This window comes from Caenorhabditis remanei, chromosome V, assembly GCF_010183535.1.
Source record: "Caenorhabditis remanei strain PX506 chromosome V, whole genome shotgun sequence".
NCBI classification, from domain to species: domain Eukaryota; kingdom Metazoa; phylum Nematoda; class Chromadorea; order Rhabditida; family Rhabditidae; genus Caenorhabditis; species Caenorhabditis remanei.
This window is the reverse complement of record NC_071332.1, coordinates 11,004,301-11,022,503: the sequence shown is the minus strand read 5'-3', so window position 1 is coordinate 11,022,503 and position 18,203 is coordinate 11,004,301. Positions and strand designations below refer to the sequence as shown.

The 18,203-nt window shown below is 35.3% G+C and overlaps 11 protein-coding genes across 11 annotated transcripts; 7 read left to right on the top strand and 4 right to left on the bottom strand.

Annotated features, from left to right (window-relative positions):
• Positions 1 to 454: 454 nt before the first annotated feature.
• GCK72_018953 (uncharacterized protein) lies at positions 455 to 1,011 on the top strand (the record flags this gene model as incomplete). Its single annotated transcript, XM_003110324.2, has 3 exons — positions 455 to 496; positions 548 to 898; positions 946 to 1,011. 3 exons carry the CDS (start codon positions 455 to 457, stop codon positions 1,009 to 1,011), a joined length of 459 nt encoding a protein of 152 aa, XP_003110372.2.
• Positions 1,012 to 1,244: 233 nt separating this feature from the next.
• Positions 1,245 to 2,420, top strand: GCK72_018952 (uncharacterized protein; the record flags this gene model as incomplete). Its single annotated transcript, XM_003110626.1, has 5 exons — positions 1,245 to 1,261; positions 1,310 to 1,811; positions 1,855 to 2,007; positions 2,056 to 2,171; positions 2,228 to 2,420. The coding sequence occupies 5 exons, from the start codon at positions 1,245 to 1,247 to the stop codon at positions 2,418 to 2,420; spliced, it is 981 nt and encodes a 326-aa protein (XP_003110674.1).
• A 486-nt stretch (positions 2,421 to 2,906) lies between these two features.
• Positions 2,907 to 3,543, top strand: GCK72_018951 (uncharacterized protein; the record flags this gene model as incomplete). The annotated part of the gene is made up of 3 exons (XM_003110501.1): positions 2,907 to 3,038; positions 3,088 to 3,432; positions 3,478 to 3,543. The coding sequence occupies 3 exons, from the start codon at positions 2,907 to 2,909 to the stop codon at positions 3,541 to 3,543; spliced, it is 543 nt and encodes a 180-aa protein (XP_003110549.1).
• A 309-nt stretch (positions 3,544 to 3,852) lies between these two features.
• On the top strand, positions 3,853 to 4,487 carry GCK72_018950 (uncharacterized protein; the record flags this gene model as incomplete). The annotated part of the gene is made up of 3 exons (XM_003110373.1): positions 3,853 to 3,981; positions 4,027 to 4,377; positions 4,422 to 4,487. 3 exons carry the CDS (start codon positions 3,853 to 3,855, stop codon positions 4,485 to 4,487), a joined length of 546 nt encoding a protein of 181 aa, XP_003110421.1.
• Positions 4,488 to 4,811: 324 nt separating this feature from the next.
• On the top strand, positions 4,812 to 5,805 carry GCK72_018949 (uncharacterized protein; the record flags this gene model as incomplete). Its single annotated transcript, XM_003110639.2, has 4 exons — positions 4,812 to 4,972; positions 5,039 to 5,336; positions 5,426 to 5,548; positions 5,608 to 5,805. The coding sequence occupies 4 exons, from the start codon at positions 4,812 to 4,814 to the stop codon at positions 5,803 to 5,805; spliced, it is 780 nt and encodes a 259-aa protein (XP_003110687.2).
• A 344-nt stretch (positions 5,806 to 6,149) lies between these two features.
• GCK72_018948 (uncharacterized protein) lies at positions 6,150 to 6,774 on the top strand (the record flags this gene model as incomplete). Its single annotated transcript, XM_003110540.2, has 3 exons — positions 6,150 to 6,275; positions 6,323 to 6,661; positions 6,709 to 6,774. 3 exons carry the CDS (start codon positions 6,150 to 6,152, stop codon positions 6,772 to 6,774), a joined length of 531 nt encoding a protein of 176 aa, XP_003110588.2.
• A 596-nt stretch (positions 6,775 to 7,370) lies between these two features.
• GCK72_018947 (uncharacterized protein) lies at positions 7,371 to 8,681 on the top strand (the record flags this gene model as incomplete). Its single annotated transcript, XM_003110344.2, has 4 exons — positions 7,371 to 7,487; positions 8,105 to 8,197; positions 8,247 to 8,552; positions 8,601 to 8,681. The coding sequence occupies 4 exons, from the start codon at positions 7,371 to 7,373 to the stop codon at positions 8,679 to 8,681; spliced, it is 597 nt and encodes a 198-aa protein (XP_003110392.2).
• Positions 8,682 to 8,870: 189 nt separating this feature from the next.
• GCK72_018946 (uncharacterized protein) lies at positions 8,871 to 12,104 on the bottom strand (the record flags this gene model as incomplete). The annotated part of the gene is made up of 4 exons (XM_003110482.2): positions 8,871 to 9,056; positions 9,844 to 10,068; positions 10,247 to 10,405; positions 11,961 to 12,104. The coding sequence occupies 4 exons, from the start codon at positions 12,102 to 12,104 to the stop codon at positions 8,871 to 8,873; spliced, it is 714 nt and encodes a 237-aa protein (XP_003110530.2).
• A 711-nt stretch (positions 12,105 to 12,815) lies between these two features.
• On the bottom strand, positions 12,816 to 13,293 carry GCK72_018945 (uncharacterized protein; the record flags this gene model as incomplete). The annotated part of the gene is made up of 3 exons (XM_053732814.1): positions 12,816 to 12,866; positions 12,910 to 13,143; positions 13,195 to 13,293. 3 exons carry the CDS (start codon positions 13,291 to 13,293, stop codon positions 12,816 to 12,818), a joined length of 384 nt encoding a protein of 127 aa, XP_053581727.1.
• A 1,743-nt stretch (positions 13,294 to 15,036) lies between these two features.
• Positions 15,037 to 15,804, bottom strand: GCK72_018944 (uncharacterized protein; the record flags this gene model as incomplete). The annotated part of the gene is made up of 3 exons (XM_053732813.1): positions 15,037 to 15,123; positions 15,175 to 15,573; positions 15,670 to 15,804. 3 exons carry the CDS (start codon positions 15,802 to 15,804, stop codon positions 15,037 to 15,039), a joined length of 621 nt encoding a protein of 206 aa, XP_053581726.1.
• A 327-nt stretch (positions 15,805 to 16,131) lies between these two features.
• GCK72_018943 (uncharacterized protein) lies at positions 16,132 to 18,089 on the bottom strand (the record flags this gene model as incomplete). The annotated part of the gene is made up of 5 exons (XM_053732812.1): positions 16,132 to 16,185; positions 16,231 to 16,632; positions 16,688 to 16,803; positions 17,811 to 17,871; positions 17,964 to 18,089. 5 exons carry the CDS (start codon positions 18,087 to 18,089, stop codon positions 16,132 to 16,134), a joined length of 759 nt encoding a protein of 252 aa, XP_053581725.1.
• Positions 18,090 to 18,203: the final 114 nt, after the last annotated feature.

Genomic DNA, 18,203 nt, shown 5'->3' with positions numbered 1-18,203 from the left:
CGGCTAAAGATTCTAACATATCTTTTAAAGTTTTCAGAATGGTGGTGATAGTTTTCAACTCAGAATTCCAAAAACATGAAACGTTTTTCAAATAGATAGACAGAAAATAGTTAACTGTTCCGTGTTTTGTGCCAGAAAGGTCAGTTTGATTGTATAAAACTCTCGGCTTTGCACTATATATTTTATTTGCTCTTTTCAACTTTTCGTTTTGGCAAATAAGTAGTAGAGTCGCAATACACATTAAACGATGAGTAAACTCTTTTATTATTTCATAAGTTTTTCGAGAAACGAGAAGTATAAAAAGCAATACAAACTTTGAAAAGTAAGCCACTTTTTCTATTCATTGACTATGTTTTTCTTTACAACTATCAGTTTATCACTTGTCATTTTTGCTCAAAGTGCAAGAAATAATGGTTGGAGTGGTTGGAATGACAACAGTTTCTTTGGAAATCAGATGTGGGGAGGATGGGGTCGAGATGATACAAAGTGCAGAACAGTAAGTTTTTGAATGTTTTAAACACGACATTTCTGATGGTGTTGTTTCCAGAACCAAATGGAATTGATGAAAGTTGCTGGATCAACGAACTGGAAGAACATGAATGAGGTTCAAGAGTTCAGAAACACATGTGAGAATCTCCAAAACTGTAATCCACGAGGAACAAATGGGTTCGATGCCCTTGAAATCAAACAAATGAGAACATATTGTGAGAGAATGGTCTTCATGCCCACAAAATATTCGAATTGTATTCAAAATGTGAATATGAAAAACTCAAAATGTTGGCAAAGTTACCAGCCGGCTCCAGGTTATTCTTGTTTCAATATCTTCGGGTCGAATGATTGCGTGAAAAATGATATTGTTGAAGTATGTGGACAAGAAGTTTGGAACAATTATAGAGATGTGAGTTACTATTTGAAATTTTGAAAGTATTGCAAGTTGTGTTTCAGGATATGATTGTCCTACTGACTGCCGCCCATCCATTATGTATCTTCGATAGATACCAGCATTTATAGTTATGCTACTTAATAAATGCAATGTATTTTTACTAAAACTTCTTAAAATAAAGAAACACGTCTAATCATTTTGTTACATCTTCATATCAAAATGTTACATCTAAACAACATCTAAAAAAAGAAAAACTGATAAGAATCTATCCAGTTAGCCAAGTTTACTTTTACTTATTCCTGAATTCGTCTTACTCGAATATTATAAAATCACTCGCTCAACTAACTGTATTTGAAACATCATGTCGGCAGAATCATTGTGAGTTTTCGACTTATTGAAAACGACATGAAGATAACAATCATTCAGAAATCTATCTCGCGAAAAGAGACGTGCGTTCCGAGCTGGAAAGTTTCCAGAAGACATCATAAAGAAAGATATGATTCAGGAGACGACGTACATTGTCGATTGTGCAGCTGGTACTCCAAACTATAAAGATTTCAAAGTGACAGAGGGCATGCTTCTCACAAAAGTTCCGAATGACATGACACCTCCGCTGGAATATTGCGATCTTCTGCTTAAAATAAATGGGACAACTGTGACGTGTAAGAGAGAAATGCAGGAAGCATTTTGGAGACTTGCCAAAAGCCAAAAACCCCATTATTTATCATTGACAATCCGTCGTATTATCAGTGTTACAAGAATCGAAGATCGAAATGTTCCTGCCAACGCTTCTATCAAAAAACCAGATCGAACCGATCCAAAAGATGATTCAATCAAGCCGAATCGGGGATATCTCTACTTCAAAGTAGTGTTGATATATTTTCCACGTAGTAAGCTTGGAATCAATGTGAAATCTTATGGAGACGTGGTAATTGGATATCCGAAAATAGGAAATTCTTACTGTTTTTCAGGTTTACGTGGAATCCACTGACAATTCTTGGGGATCAACTACTCGTCGTTTTCTTTATCTTGGAGATGCCATTCTTAAAATTGACGACATTGAGATTTCAGATGTTAAAACAACTCAGACAGCCATTCGTAAAGGATTTCAGAAAAATGGAATTGTGTGTGAACATTTCATCTTGTCTAAATTCTAAATTCATAGATTCCAGGTAACAATGATTATTGAAAGGGCCACTGATAAATTGTCTTCTTCCTTCGTCCGTAACGTGATCAATTTCAGTAAAGTCGACCCTTTCATTCCGAGAGATGTTGTCCTGACTTGCACGTAAGAACTATTTAAACTATTTGATCCATATCTTTAAAACCAACAGTTGTTTTCAGTGAACAATTGGCTCGATATGAAAAAGAAGGGTTCCCTGAGCCAGTTCCAATTTTCCGAGGATATGTGAAAGTCTACAAAACTGGAAGAGTATCTGTAACAGAGACTATCGAGTTGAAGAATATTCGAGGAGATCTTCTGTTTCCAGGAAGTTTAATGAAAGTTGCTGAAATTGATGAAAAGGGTAGAGATTAATTAATAAACGATTTTGATGAAGAATTTTTAATATATTCGTCTTTTACGAATCTGAGTCGATGGTTCATCGGATCCGTTCTGTTTTTAAGCAACCTACTTGAACAACAAACAATCTGAGCCACCTCTCTGCATGGATTCAGTGAAAAGTCAACCACTAAAAGCATTAAAGTTTCATCAAAAGGCTTTTCTCAAGATGACGAACCAAACCACATGATCAGGAGACATTCAACCCGCTTTTTAATCTTAAATGTTATGTTCTTCCTACCATTTCATCGAATGCAGACAAAACCAAACTCCACTTAAAACTTTTTGTTGACAATTTGTAGGAGTTTTTCCCTGTTTTTCCGTTTTTCTTTTTGTACATAGCAGATCAAATCAACAGGCACCCACATATATTTATTTGATAAAGTGATATCAAATTATTGTGCTAGCACATTTATAAATTCTTTCTCTCCAGTTGTTCGGAACAGATTTCTTTCTCCAGAAATGACTAATCTCCGAGTTCCTCTTGTTACTCTTTCTATTTTCTTTGCATTCACTACTGGAACTAGCGTGGATTTTGGAAAGTTCTCAAACTGTGGAATATTGAGTCTACGAGAAGATTTCAAATGTTTACTCGTGAGTTTTCATACGTTTCTTGCCCATAATCATGTTTATTTTTTAACAGAAATTGGTCTCTTTCAACAAAGAAAGTCCACAGATTGATTGGAAGAATGAAAACAAACTCCAAGGAATCCAAAAGTCTTGTGACTTTCTCCAATCTTGTTACGAGTCTATGGAATGTCGGAAAAATGATAAGGATACTGTGGAGATTGCTAACAGGATGAAGACCTACTGTAGCAGTTTGCTGCATCTGCAAAAAGATTTTTCGGAATGTTATAGAAAAGTCGAAAGATTGGATTCAACATGCAGATTCGGAGATTCTTGTAACAACATATTCGGGAAAAACAACTGTGCAAGAAAGTTAATTTTGGAAAACTGCGGAGAGAACGAGTGGATTGGATTTAAAGATGTAAATTGAAAAGAATAACTCGAAAAATTGAAACAACAATTTCAGAACATGATGAGACTGGTGAAAGTGAAGTCCCCGAAATGCAAAGCTGATCAATTCTACTACCTTTAATTTGGAGTTCATCTTCTTAACGAATGATTCATCTTGTAATAAAGTTAACACAATATGCCAGAAAGTTATTTAAACATTCCAACTAAATTTTATTACTAACAGACATAAAAATTAGTTTTTTTTTGTTTAAACTACACTCAATTAAGTTTTTTATTGACAATCCATGTAGGTGTATTGTGTTGACAAATCGCTATCACTGACCAAAACTTATCTATCAAATAAACGCCCACTTGCTCATTTTTCAAATTGCTCAACGTCCGTTTTTTCTCTGTATAAAAATGGAGAAGATTTTGTTGTACTCGATTCAAAATGAGATTTTCGGGTAGCCTCATTCTAGCTTCTTTTATTTTTGAGTCTGTCTATGGTGTCTTGGAAGAAGAGAGTTCACAAAACTGTGGGGCATTTCAACTAGCGCGTGAGGATTTGAAATGTCTTTTTGTAAGTTAAAAACTAATTTAATAAAGTGTCATCCTTTTGATTCAGAAGCAATTCTCCTTTGCAAAAGACGTCGTGATGCTGGCTGTGTTCCACGCAGAACCTACAAGAGTTCAAAAGTTGCGACAGGCTTGCAACTCACTTCAAGACTGTTATGCTTCTTTGAAATGTCGAAAAGATGACATGGAGTATGTGAAGTTGGCGAATGATACGAAATCTATTTGCGCCGGTTTATTGTATCTGAGCACTGATTTTTCGGAATGTAAGAAGAAAATAGATACTGTTGAAGGCTACTGTCAGTTTGGTAACACATGTGAGACTATCTTCGGTGAGAACAATTGTGGAAAACTAAAGATTTCGGAGAACTGCGGAGTTGAGGAATGGATTCGGTTCAAAGAAGTTAGTCGTAATTATGTATACTTTTCAAAACTTAAAAATTTCAGGTGATGATTAATTTCCACAAATCGAGATTTTCTCATTGCAACTTCGATCAATACAAAGATTTGTAGGAACTTGATTAATTGAATGTAAAGCTTTAAAAATAAATTTTACATTACCATAATGATTACTGAAATACAGAGCTATCTGATTGATAAGCTACCGTATTTGTCTACTGTTTGTTTGAGGTTTTATGTACTAAAGTCGATTCATTGGCATGTGGATGTTCAAACTTTGAGCATTTATTAATTCGCGGGTTCTAAAAAAAGCAGCGTGATATTCTTACGTGATTCCTTCAAACTCTAATTCCCAAGAACCAAAAAATGTCCACGACAAGAAAACAATATAAAATTAATCATTCCGAGCTCTTTAATTCATTCGAAAAACTGAAAACAATGAGCAAAAAGTTAGGAGGAAAGAAACCAAACGACAACGATACATTGGATGTTGAAATCGAAACAGACACATCTACGACAGTTCAAGAATCGAAAATTATCGACGTTCAATTCAAAATTGTTGACGAAATGATCAAGTTTCTTCGCTCGGAAACTCAATTGTAAGTTTCATATAACTTTCAAATTTGCTTTGCATAACAGAAAAGTTTCCGTACTTATATTTTAAGACATAAAGCAATTGTCGAAAAAGGAGAAGAAGCTGAAGAGGCGTACGACGAATCAATTGAAGAAATAATCGAAGCGATGGAAATTGTGTTGAAAAGAGGAATTCGTGTTCTCAAACACAATCATCAAACCATCGATTGGAATGTTAATCTATTCCGATACAATCTGAAGAAGATGCTGAAATTGTATGTAGATGTGAACAATCAGATGAAGGTTGAAGAGAAGCAAGCGGCAAAACAAGATGCATTCATTGCAATTTTGGAAGAGATGGATAAAGATGTTTCTGAATTCAAGGAGAATGTGAGTTTGAAAATTATAGTTTTTGGGAAATTTGGTGTAAAAAGGAACATCTTGAGATTTTTGCGAATTCCAATTAATTTCCTTTTCAGCTGAATAGTGTGAGAGATCTGATTGGAACCGAGCCGGCAACACTCGTCCGATCAAGAACCATTTTGAGCACGGAGAGATTGGCAAACCACATTGAACAGCCATACAAACCTATAGAGACTGAGGTATCCATCAATAGTTTCCATATAATTGTTTCTGTCTATGAAACTGATTCCAATTATAGGTGGCAACCCACGTGGCTAAAGTGAATCGAGAGATGGACTCTCTCTATTTTCAACTTCCCGCTTTCGATCATTTTCCAAGTTTAATGAAACCAGTTCAACAACGAGGCATGAAAGTGGCAAACCTGATGTTGAAAAACCTTCCAGTGAAGACTGTTGAGGATTTTATTGCAACTCTTCCAAGAAAACAACGCGATTGATTGATCTGCTATTTGGCTCTGGGAGTAGAATGGAAATAAAAATGCCGTCTTTAAAGATAAAAAAGTTATTTCTAATCCTACCTTTTTTAACTTCTTGGAAACAATCCACTTTTCTCTCATACCGCATACTTTTCCTTGCACAATCCAATTTTTTCTGTTGACTTTCTGTTGGAATTTAGTGTTAACAAACACGTATCGCTGACCGTCATGATGTATGTATCAAATAAACAACCGTCTCTTCCTCCCTTAATTCTTGTTAATTTGCCAAGCATCCGTTTCTTTTTCTCCGGGTATAAAAAAGAAGGTGAGATGAAAATGCACACGTTTCCATTTCTCTTCTCATAATGACCTCTCTACAATTGCTCGCTATTCTGTGTTCTCTATCAATTACAACAGTTATTGGAGGAGGCAGACCTTCCAGAAGATCGAGTGACTTCCGGACGTTTCGTGAACATAATAGATGTCTTTATGTAAGTTTCAAAAACAACCTGGCTTCAGAATATTTTGAATTTTTCAGAAAGAAATACTATTAGCTACTGACATCGCTAATATGCAACTGTTTGATAGAAACGACCTCAAAAAACTTCAAAAGTATTGTGTAGATCTTCAAACTTGTTATACGACAATAAATCATCAAAGTCTTGAAGCTACCGAGAAGTCAACAAAGCTGAAATTGGCATGTGAAAGTTTAGAATTCATACTGGAAGGATTTGAAGATTGTGCAAAGAAAACTGAAAGCATGAGAGAGAAATGTAAACCAAAAACGTCTTGCGATAACATGCTCGGCGACAAGAACTGTGCAAAAGATGGAATTGAGAAGAAGTGTTCGAAAGAGGAGTGGATTGGATTCAGAGATGTAAGTTTTCGAGTGAAAGTGTTCAAAATGAAACGAATCTGTTTCAGAGTATGATAAATCTAATGACTATCGCAGATCCACAATGTGACTTGGACCGATATAGAAAGTTATAATTTTTTTTCCTCGATTATATGGATTTATTTATTCAATAAAACGTAGCTATAATTTTTTCCAGTTGAACTTTGGCAGGCACTTTCCAGACGGAGACACCGACAGATGTGCTGTTATCTTTTTCAGATAGAACTTATTTTGAAAAACACCACCTGTTCATCTTTAATCTTACTCCAATGGGTTCAATTTTCATCTCATCATGAACCCGTATCTTCAATTGTCATTTATTTTCAGAGATCCAAAGAATCCGTCTTTCTGTAAAATCTCTCCAGCGTTACCATACTCTATCTCTTTTATAGCTCAAAGCTCAACCGGGAATCCCCAGAATTTCAGCACGGATCAACAGAAGAAAGTGAGATATCTTTAACCTTTTCTTCTTCTGCAGAGTTTTCCCTGGAACCTTCTGTTCTATTTTCGCTTGTTTTTTCTTGTTATGTGCTTTTTTCCATCTGTTGGTCTTCTCCGTAAATCACATTTTCACAACTGTTCCCCTCAATTGACGCAAGAGTCTGGTTTAAAATAAGCGGACATTTTGATGGAAAAGTCATTCTGCTAGAATTCGATTCTAGTCAATTTTTGAGCTAAAATATCGAAAAACATGACGTCACCAACTATTTTAACTGTTATTATGTTATTAACCATTTCTGGATCGCTATTCGCTGAAGATCCGCAGTGCACCAGATGGCAGAAAAACCTTTCTACATACTGTTTATCGGTGAGCATCTATGAAACATGATGGCTAGAAGAAGCATATAAATTTTTCTTAATTCCGGATTGATTTCTTTGAGCCCTAGATGGTTTGATTCATTTATTATTGGTTTGTAGTTAACAAACCGTTCCTTCAGCCTAGTTGTTCGAAGGAACCAATATCAAAATACCAAATATCCAGTTCGTGGGTCTGATACTAACAATGTTCATTAGTATAACGGTCTATTTATCTCAAGGTTCTCTAGTGTCTAAGTATTTATCGTTAATGAACAATTGTTTGTTGAAAAAAAGTGAACAATGTCCGTCCTCTCTTAATTGCCATTTCAGGTAGCTGTGTTTTTTGTTCTTGGTCCCAAAAGCTGTGGATGAGGTTTGGATGAAAGGTACTAGTGGAAATGTTACAATATACACTTAAAATTTTAGAATTAAAAAGGAAATTATAGATAGAGGAAACTTACCAAGTGATAACTGTAGTCTAGATCTAAAAATTGTGACTCGTCGTTTTTTCACAGGTCTTCCCTTAATGATCAGTTCCCTTATGTGATGCGTTACTGAATAATTATGACTCCACTTCCCGAAGGAATCTTCTTTTCAATCAGTGGACCAAAAATAATAAATTTCCAGAAAACAACTGGATTCTTCAGAAAGTTTCATGAACACTACTTTGACAATCCATTCGCCATGAACCACTTCAACGCAACCTCTGAGGAAATTATAGTAAGAAGCATATTTCCACGAATAGTTTTGAAATCTACTGTGTTTTCAGAAGTGCTTTCACGATCTTCCATGTCAAACAAATCGTGACATCAAGATGGGAAATCGTGTTGCAGCATACCGAGATACAATTTTTGCTCTAACTGATTCATTTGTGAAGTGTGCAAAAACATTGGAATCACATAACTCGGAGTGCTATTACTCATGGGATCCATTTATGGGAATTGATGTTGATGGACGGATTTTGGAGAATTTTGATACTCGAGATGTTTGTAAGAACTATTTCGGTCCAATGGATTGTGTCCGACACGAAATTGTTGAGTACTGTACTATCGACGCCTGGAAACGCTTTAAAAAGGTTTATAGGATTCATGAATTTTCATTAAACAGTTTCTGATGATTTCAGAGAGCAAAAGAATTTGGAGAGAGAATTTACGGATGCGATTTCAGAGGTGTCTTTGCTTTTCCAATTCGGTACAATCATTGACAACTGAAAAAAAAACATTTATTTTATTTGGGAAAAATTTTGCCCTTTTAATAAGAGTGTTATGATAACTGCAATGGTTTCTGATCATTCTGAATCCAGGAAAAAAGTAGGACAATCGTTAAACGATTCCCTTGAAATCGTATTTCTTGATGCCGTCATTCAAAGAAAGAAGATGCTGAAAATAAATTGTTACATTCTTAGACTATAAATATATGAGGCAAACGCTTTCTTCGTCTCTTCATCTTGCATTGCTTCAAAGTGACCAAGAGTACGAGTGCAGTCGTTAAGAGCATCATACGATCTTTTAAATTCTTTCACTTCATCATTTTCGTCAAAATCAAGATGCTTAAGTTTCTCTCCAAACTCGATGGTGCGCTGGAAACATATTCTGCTTTCTTATAACAAAAGACTGGCTTCGAAAAAATACTCAGGCATGTACAGGCAAAAAATTATATCCTTGTCTGTTCAGGAAAACTTCTCACTCACCAATCCACACGAAACTCCAAGGTAACTATCAGCCAATGAGCAATTCCCAGCTGCCAAGCTTGCTCCATGGGCACTGACTATGAATATAGCTCCGATGGAAAAAATTCTTGTTTGAAGAAATCTATCTGCCGAGACATTCTTTCAAAGAGCAGTGAAAGACAACTGTTCAGTTGGAAGCTCAACCGGCATGCTTTCGGCTTTAGAGGTCAACAGTTGACATCATTGATTGCCAAACTCACAATTCAGTTGAGTGTTCTCGATCTTAAATTTAATTATGAAATTAATTTTATTGATAAAGAAGCTGGCAATGCAACAGTATATTGAAATTTTTTTTTAAACAGAATGGTTTCCAATATTATAATCTTTAAAAACGAATTGAAAAGAAGATAGCTTCAGAGTAGGCGTGTCAGAACTAGTTTGAACTTAGTAGATTTATAACAGGACAGTCTTGAGAACACGGGGAAAATTGGATTGTTAATGGATATGAAAACAGAAGAGCGATGTGCTTTGAAACAATAAAAAAACACGTTAAGCTATTGAAGATGAGATTGAAGAAACGAACTGATCAGAGAACATGTGGCTATTTTTCAGCATCCCAGACACATTTTCTCGGTACTTCCATTCTTTCCTGTAATAGTTTTAATCAGTCAAAATTCATAAATGCTTAACAATTAACCTTTTCCAGATTGATCCTTTTTTCCTTCGATGCATATTGGTATTTACGACTATAACAACATTCGTTCAAAGTTTGAGTCTTCTCCTTAAGTTGCTCCTTGTTGATGTTGTTGCATGATTGCAGGGCAATGTAGTAGTCAGTAAGAAGTTCGCATGTGTTGTACAGATATTGCTTGTGTGAGGGAATGTCAAGTTTATCGAACACTTTTTTGAAGTTCTCGAGACGCTGAAATTTGAGAATGAGATTTTCTGTGAATAATTCTAAAGATTCTCCAATTCTGGGCTCCTCTTCTTTTATTCCAAGGTCAAGAAACTAATAGTTTTCCGAAAAGTACTCTTGCGTACTACAAAAATATGAATCAGTTCTATTTAGGTGTCCACACATTTTCCGGAAAAAAACGTACGGAATCAACTGCCGAAGCCAGGGATGAGCATTCGGATCGTTGCTTTATATGTTTCTCAAGACTAGAAGAGAGGGGAACGACGAGGAAGACAGAGATAATGACAGCGACAGCAACAAAGAGAATTATGAAAATGAGCGATTTTTGGTTAGCCTGAATCATCTGAAGGAAAAATATTTGTTTTTAAGGGTTTTTGAAGAGAAAAACTAAGAAAAGAGAGGTTAGCGCCGATTTTGTCGAATTGAAAACATTCGAAAACCACTGGTTTCGCTGAAAAATCACAGGAAACAGAAAGCAAAAATGATTTCAACACCATTTGAGGTCGTTTATATACATCTCATCGATTGAGATTAGGCGGAGCCTGAGGCTGGTACTGAATAACAGGTGCAAATGAGAGAAACTAAAATAGATAGAGATCTAGAGAGACATCCAATGGGTGCGAGGTTGCATACGATTTCATTGGTAAAAAACATAAATGTGCAGATGTTGAAGGAGCACGGTACCGAAGAAGTGGGGGTATTGAAAACATGTCATTCAAACAACCAATAATATTTAGCTGCAGACAGTAGAATTGGTTTGAAGATGACATTTTGAAATCTACAGTATATCTACAGTAAACAGTGCGTAACACAATTATACACTATTAAAATACAATTTCAGATCACAACTTTGCTATTTTTCGACGTTTTTTGCTCAATTCTGGGGGTGGCCTTATGCTTATGTTACGCTTGAAATTGCGCTATTTTCACATTTGGCCACGTCATCATTCTAGTTTTAGAGGTCATGTCACAAAAATCTATATCTAGAGGTATTTTTGGATGAGAAATCCGATTCCGCTATCAGTTTTAACTAAAAAATTTCCGCTGAGTCAATAAACTAAATTTCAGGGGTGGCCTTATACTTGTGTTACGCATTGTATTTCATTTTTCAGGAAAGATTATTTTTAACTCTACAACTTAGCTAACCAGTGAAGCTAAGTACGTCATCTACTTCTTGCTTAATCCTATTCTTATAATTATACACAATGGTTCCAAGCCCTGTGACTTCTGTAGACAACCGAGTTAAATTGACAGTGAGTTGTAATTACTATTATCATCCATCTCCACATATACCACCCAGATCATCGGTCGTGTTGACAGGGAACCGGAGACTGGTACGAAGCAACAGGTGCAGTGGTTGAAAATAGTACAGAGCGACATTTATGGAAAAAAAAATCATAGACTATTTCGTCGAGTACAAGTACACATGGCACTGCATATGTTCTCGAAGTGGAAAACATCTGTCGACGGAGTACGGTAACAGAGAGAATCTCGGAAAGATTTGGGCATCTTGACTTTCTATAGTTTTACTACAGAAATGACCCAGAAATTTGATACGAACTTTTTTCTCGAATCATGAATAAAACACATTTATCCAAAAATATGAGAATGGAAATAGGAGCGAAAATTCCAGAAAAAAAATTATGAAGAAAAAGGAGAAATTTAGAAACAAAATTTCGAATCAGATCACTGAGACGGCAGATTTTGAAAAATACCTAGAAACAGACAAGAAAATTAAAACAAAAACATCGGAGATGATCCATAGCTTTGAGGGTTTCTATGAGAATCGGATTCACTTGAAGCGGAAGAGAGACGTATCGCAATCTTTGTGGTCCGGCTCTCCGTGGTTCTCGAACAATTAAGATGATTTGGAGATGTATAATAAGAAATGAACCCACATCAATAAATGATTTCCAATATTTCTGTCCCATATCTTTCAAAGTCTCAGAGGCTCTGACGACGTGTTTCAAACTAGAGCAGCAACGTTCCAAGCCGGAATAGATTTTATCAAATGTTTCGTTCGGATCACGTGTGAAAGACATCACCGACGGTTGCTCCAAATTGTTTCAATTCCTGATAAATAAAGAATTCCACAACTGAAAAGACCTAAAAAATGACTTACGGATTCGCAGTAAGAGAAGATTGTTCCGTTGATCAATTCTTCCGTTTGAGCGTCCGCAAAAGTGTTGTTTTCACCGAGGATGTTGGTGTATCGAGAAGTCAAGAAAAGTGCGAGAAGAGAACAAAGTGACACAATAGAAAGTGTTAAGATAACGTTTGAAAGAACTGTTCATTTTCTGAAAATAAGACAAATTGAAATAGAAGTCCCTAGTAGGGGGACAAGAGGAGACAAAAAGAGAAAGTATTACTTAATGTGCTAATAGAAAGTAATGAGAAAAAAGTGCCCTTTGTCGACAGAAATGACGAAGACATTTTTTCAAATTCAAATTGGCCAGCCGTCGTCGGGTTACGGTACTTTTTGTTTCTGATTTGTCAGAGACGAAGATTTTTAGAACAATCAGCAAGAGTTCAAATTTACTTTATTAAAATAGAAGAAAGGAATGAAACGGGAAATACTGAAACAAGAACTTCAAGAAAACAGAAATTTCCTTCACTCACAGAAGTAAATGTATTTTCGGTTCAAAAAAAATTAATTCGCACTTGTTCAGAAAATCTACTTTCTCTCAACTCAAACATTGAAAAAAATTTAAAGAAAATAATTCAATGATCGAATTTGCAATCGCTTCAGTTTTTCAAACAAGTCGATAGTAGTCGCATTTTATTTTCTTTGGGTCTGCCCATTCCTGGAAAATCTTTACTTTCCTAGATCATATCTCCCAACCTTACATCATAATTATTTTCTGTTGTCAAGATTTTGCATGTCTCGATAAATTTTGATTGGGACATCGAGTAGCTCGCCGAATTGCAACACGTTCCCAAAGAATGGGTATTGAACGAGAATTCCACACCGTGAGAGTCTAAATGCTCCAGAGCAGACAAACATTTCCGACAGTTTCTCATGACACCATTCACGTTTCTTCTGTGTTCAGCATCGGTTACAACACCCTTGTTTTTGAGATTCTGAAGTTTATAACAGATTCAAGAAATCTGAGCAGTGGAGAATAAACTGACCAGTGAACAAGATAATTGAAGATTTTTACACAGATCTCCGTTTATTGTCATTTTTTCAAAATGAACCACTATCAGCGGCATGATTGTGAACATGGCCATATTGAAAAAGACAGTTACCAAAACTATCCAAAAAAACGCAGTCTTGAGAAAGCCAAACATTTTCTGAAACAAGAACTTGAGTTGGAAGAGTAAAATCGTTTGAAGAGAGCATGTCAAGTTTAGGAATTCTAGAAAAAAGCTGAAAAACCCTCATATTCACAATAAATGATCTTTTCAAATAGCTGCGATCAAAAAGACATTGTGTAAGCAAGGCAGGTGCAGCGTGAGAAGAGAACACAAAAAGGTCACATAAAAAGTTATGAGGAAAATGTTATTGTTGAAAGCAAAAAAGGTAAGTGGATGTCGTGTTATTTACAAGTTCTAATTGTTTCAATTGCGAAATGAGTTACGGTAATGTATGGGAATCTTATTGAGAAAAAAAGTAAAAGAGAAATCTGAGGACTGCTGCCAAAATGAAACACTGTTGTTTATGAAATGCCCATAAACTACTGAATTGTTCTACAATGAAAATATAACCATATCTATTTTTCAAAATAAAATAACATGTCACCGTGGAGTCAGCTATTAGGGAGCTTAATTTTTTGTAATTTTGACTGCAAGCAGTTTAGTTTCAGCATCTAAGACCAAATATTAATAATTAGTACTGCAACTCAATGTCAGTTTTCCGGTAATTTTTCGTAACTTCAATGATAAAACTCAATCGAATAAGGGATCCACTCTTTTTTTACTTCAAAAATCTTTGAAACACCCGGTTATGTTGAAAATAATATTTTGTCGTCGGTCCATCTCACCATCCCTCACAAAAATAAGTACATTTATTAAAATCGTCAATAACATAATAATTCATAAAAAAGAAAATTTTGTTTATATTTCTACTCCGATGGATTCGCATTGTCTCTGAATATCCTGGTTCAAAGCGTTGTGGTGCTGAAAACTATTAGATTGAAAAAGGCGAGACGAGAACCGTGAACTTACCACACGGAATGCTTCCCACTGTTTCCAACCACAACAAGCATGAGTGATTTTCTGTTTCAAGCATTCATCTTTTCCTAACAAAAACCTGCACGTTTCTTCTTTGCTTGAATTATCAAAAAGCGGTTCATTTTCATAACAATCCCATTTACTTTCTTCCAATTTCTCTGAGCACCAAGTGAAATCGTTCACGATAAAATTGACATAATCACAATAGTTTCATGTTCCATGTTTTTTCAGGAATTGAAGATAAATGTTTGCATGGTCCAAAAGTATTGTAACACGTATCCACATAATCACAGGAAGTCTTGAATTCTTTCATTTCATATTCATTATTGAAGCTGTGAGTTCCGAATTTGGATGAGAAACTTTGTTGGTGCTAAAAAAGTAGTTGTTTTACGGAAAGGAAGGTATGAAAACTTACTCTATCACACGATACAGCAAAATACGAAAATATACGAGAACATGGGGCAGGAATCGTTATGGTTACTCCAATTAATAAAACAACAATTTGAATTTTCAACGGATTTTGAAACATTGAAAACCTGTTGTGTGAAGACAACGGCTTTATCAAACTTAGGGAATAAGCTCACTTCTTGGTGATGAGTGATAATCTTGTGTCAAAAAATGACAAAGATTGATGGACAAACTTGAGGGCAACAAAACTAAAATATTGTTTTCAATGAAAACTCGATCAAAAATCATTTCCAACAGTTTCAGAGGAATGTTTCATGATGTTTCAATCTAAATGTGTTTTGCTTTCTTTCTTTTAAAATAGTGGCGTTGAAAACTTTATTTGGATGAATCCAATTAAACATTATATTCGGATGATTTAAATTCCAGCATTTTCTTTAAGTTGCACTGTTTCATTAAATTCTCGTCCAGCTGGATGAAGTGCTGAAAATTATCCAAACTTTGACTGAATTTCAGATCTTGATTCAAACTCACATCTCGAAGCTGTTCCCACTCGTCCTGACTGCAGTTTTCAATAATCTCATTCTTCAAACACTCATCCTTCCCGAAGAAATTCTCACAAGACTCTTCCATCTTTTTCTTGTCTTTTAATTCGCTTCCATCAAGAAATGGCTCCCACTTCTCATAACATTCAGACTTGTTGGCTTCCAATTTGCTCCCACACGAAGAGAAATCATGTGAAAGATAGTTGACCACATCGCAGTAAGCCTTTACCATATCACCAGCTCGAATTGTCAAATTTTCAGAATATTCTTTGCAATTTCGAAGAGAATTGAGACAGGTATCGATGGCATCACACGACTTTATAAACTCATCTGATTCCCCATCGTTGTCGACAAGCTCTCTGATTTTTGATCCGAAGTCTTGTAAACGCTGAAATATACTTCTTTAAGAGTTGGATTTCTTTCATAGTAAATCTCTCCGTAATTAAATTTTGATTCTTAAGCGAAAAAAATGATCAAAACTCACCAGGGTACATGTCAATGCGGAATAACCGTCAGCAACAGAACAGTTTATTCCAGGTAATGCAGAAGCCACACTTGCTCCGTTGACTGAACTGATAAGCATCCATCCAACAAGGACAAAGTGCAAAAAAATGTTCATTATCTAAGAAAATCGAATGAGTTTTTAGAAAAACCAGAGAATATATGGAACTTTTAGTGTGAGCAATGGTCATCTGTGTTTTAAAATGAGCAAAGTCCCTTTGGACACTCTGGCAAATTGTTTATGAGATGAGTCTTAAGATATTGTCTAGAGCAATGCAATGTGTTCTAAACTTTCTACAACTTGATAAAAAATCAAAGCATTTTATTCACGAATAAAACATATACCTTTTTTCTAGAAACTACAGATAATCCAACATCGAGTTTTTTGGGAAACATAAGCAAAAAAGATTAGTAAGGTTCTTGAGATTTTAAATCAAACTGTGAATTAAAGGTCTTCGAATCCGCAATCCTTGACTTCCGGAGTTATTTTTATGAAATGCTGAAAAAAGTTATACTTTAAGTCTTTTATATTTTGAACGCTTACATTTCTCAGTCTCTTCCATTCATTCTCGCTGCAAACCTTCGTCACCTCGTCCTTCATGCAGTTATCATCACCAAAAAAGTTGCTACAAATATTCTCTTCAGTTGTTTCGGTTCCGTTGTTGGTTTTTGCAAGGAATGGGCTCCAAGTGGAAAAGCATTTTGATTCAGACTTTTCAAGTTCAAATTTACTGACACATGGCTCAAAATTATTGAAAACGTAATGAAGACCAGAACAATAAGAGCCGATTTTATTAGCCATGTCCATATCTTCTTTATCTTTTTTTCCACAGGTCATTGAGCTGATACACTCATGTAGAGAGTTACAAGATTTGTGGAATTCTTTCAGACTGGATTTCTTCTTCAAATCAAGGAAATAGAGTTTTCTCATGTAATCTCCAAGACGCTGGAAATGTTCCCAAAATATCAGTTTTGTTCATCAAAAAATGACAAAAACTCACAAAGAAACAGGAAATAATTCTGAATCCTGTCAATGGCGTACAGTTTTTAGATGTTCCAGCGGTTACAATATCAGATGGTTCAGTCGTAACTGGAACATTGGCTCCGTAGCCAATTCCTAGTAAAAAAATTCCAATTACCAATGTTAGAGTGAATAAATTTGTCATTTTCTCGATTGAAGTCTGAAAAGTGGATATGAGATTGGACTCCAAACCAAAAATCTCGTCCCGTTTTATGATGAGAGCCAACTGTTCCAGTGAAAACCTCGGGTCAAGTTGTTTCGATTGACGGATAGATGGCAGGAGATAAGCACAACATGTTTATGCTTCCACAGAAAAAGAGAGTACCAAAAATCATTGGAACATCGTACTGGAGTGACTTTAAAAAAAGTTTATTATATATCGAAGTTTGAAGACAACAGTTACACTAATGAATCTTTAGTCGATATTGTAGTGGTTTCCGGGGTCTTACTTCGCAGAGCGAATAGCCAAGATCATGAAATACGCTAGTAAAAACAAAAACCAATTTACCAAAGAAAACACATGATAACTTTGAAGTCTTTGCCATTTTTGGAAGCACCATAAATCCGAAAATTCAGACAACCCTGATAAAATGAGTCAGATAAAAAAATTCATTTGTATGAAGTTACACATAGCATTTTTATTAGCTACTTCCACACAATTATTTTCAGATCGCATTGTTTGAAAACCAAGTTGTTGAGATTGATCAAGATCTACAAGAATAAAATAAATGAACTTTAAAACAAATTCAAAAAACTCACAGCTCGAAATTTAATCCATTCTTCTCTTCCACACATTTGAATCATTTCTTTTCTCATACATCCATTGCTGCCAAAGTAGTTTCTGCATACTTCTTTTTTCTTATTCTCATCGTTCGTTTCGTTTTTTTGGAGAAACGGATTCCAATCTTTGAAACATTTCGAATCATGAAATTCAAGTTTTTCGGAACATGGAGAGTTGTGTTAATAATTTATCAGATCGCAGAAAGTCTTCACAGTATTCATAAAAAGTTCCGCTTGACCGTTTCCAAAAATGTCGCAATGAGAAAGAGAAGATAGACACTGATTGATAGGGCGACATGTGTTTTGAAAATCTTTCATCTTACTTTTGTCTTTGAGGTCACTCTCGGAAAGTTGTTTCACATTTTCAACGTATCTTTGGGCGAGCTGAAAATATATAATTCAAATTTTCTAGGTTAAATAAGATCCTAGGAGACAACTAACTCAAAGGGATGCTATTAGATCCAAATCAAACTCACCAGTTTACAAGAACTAACATCCACTTCATCAGCTGCAGCGCATTTCTCATCAGCTTTCTCAGCTATCACACTAACTCCCAAAATAGCATACAGGATAAATAAAAAATGGAAGAATCTTTTTGTCATTTATTTTGCCAATAAATGAAAAATATTCGATGAGAAGCTCTTAGAAAAGTGTAGAAACATCTGTTTTTAATTACGTTGCTTCTGAGGCCAACAAAATAACAATAAAAAAGCGGT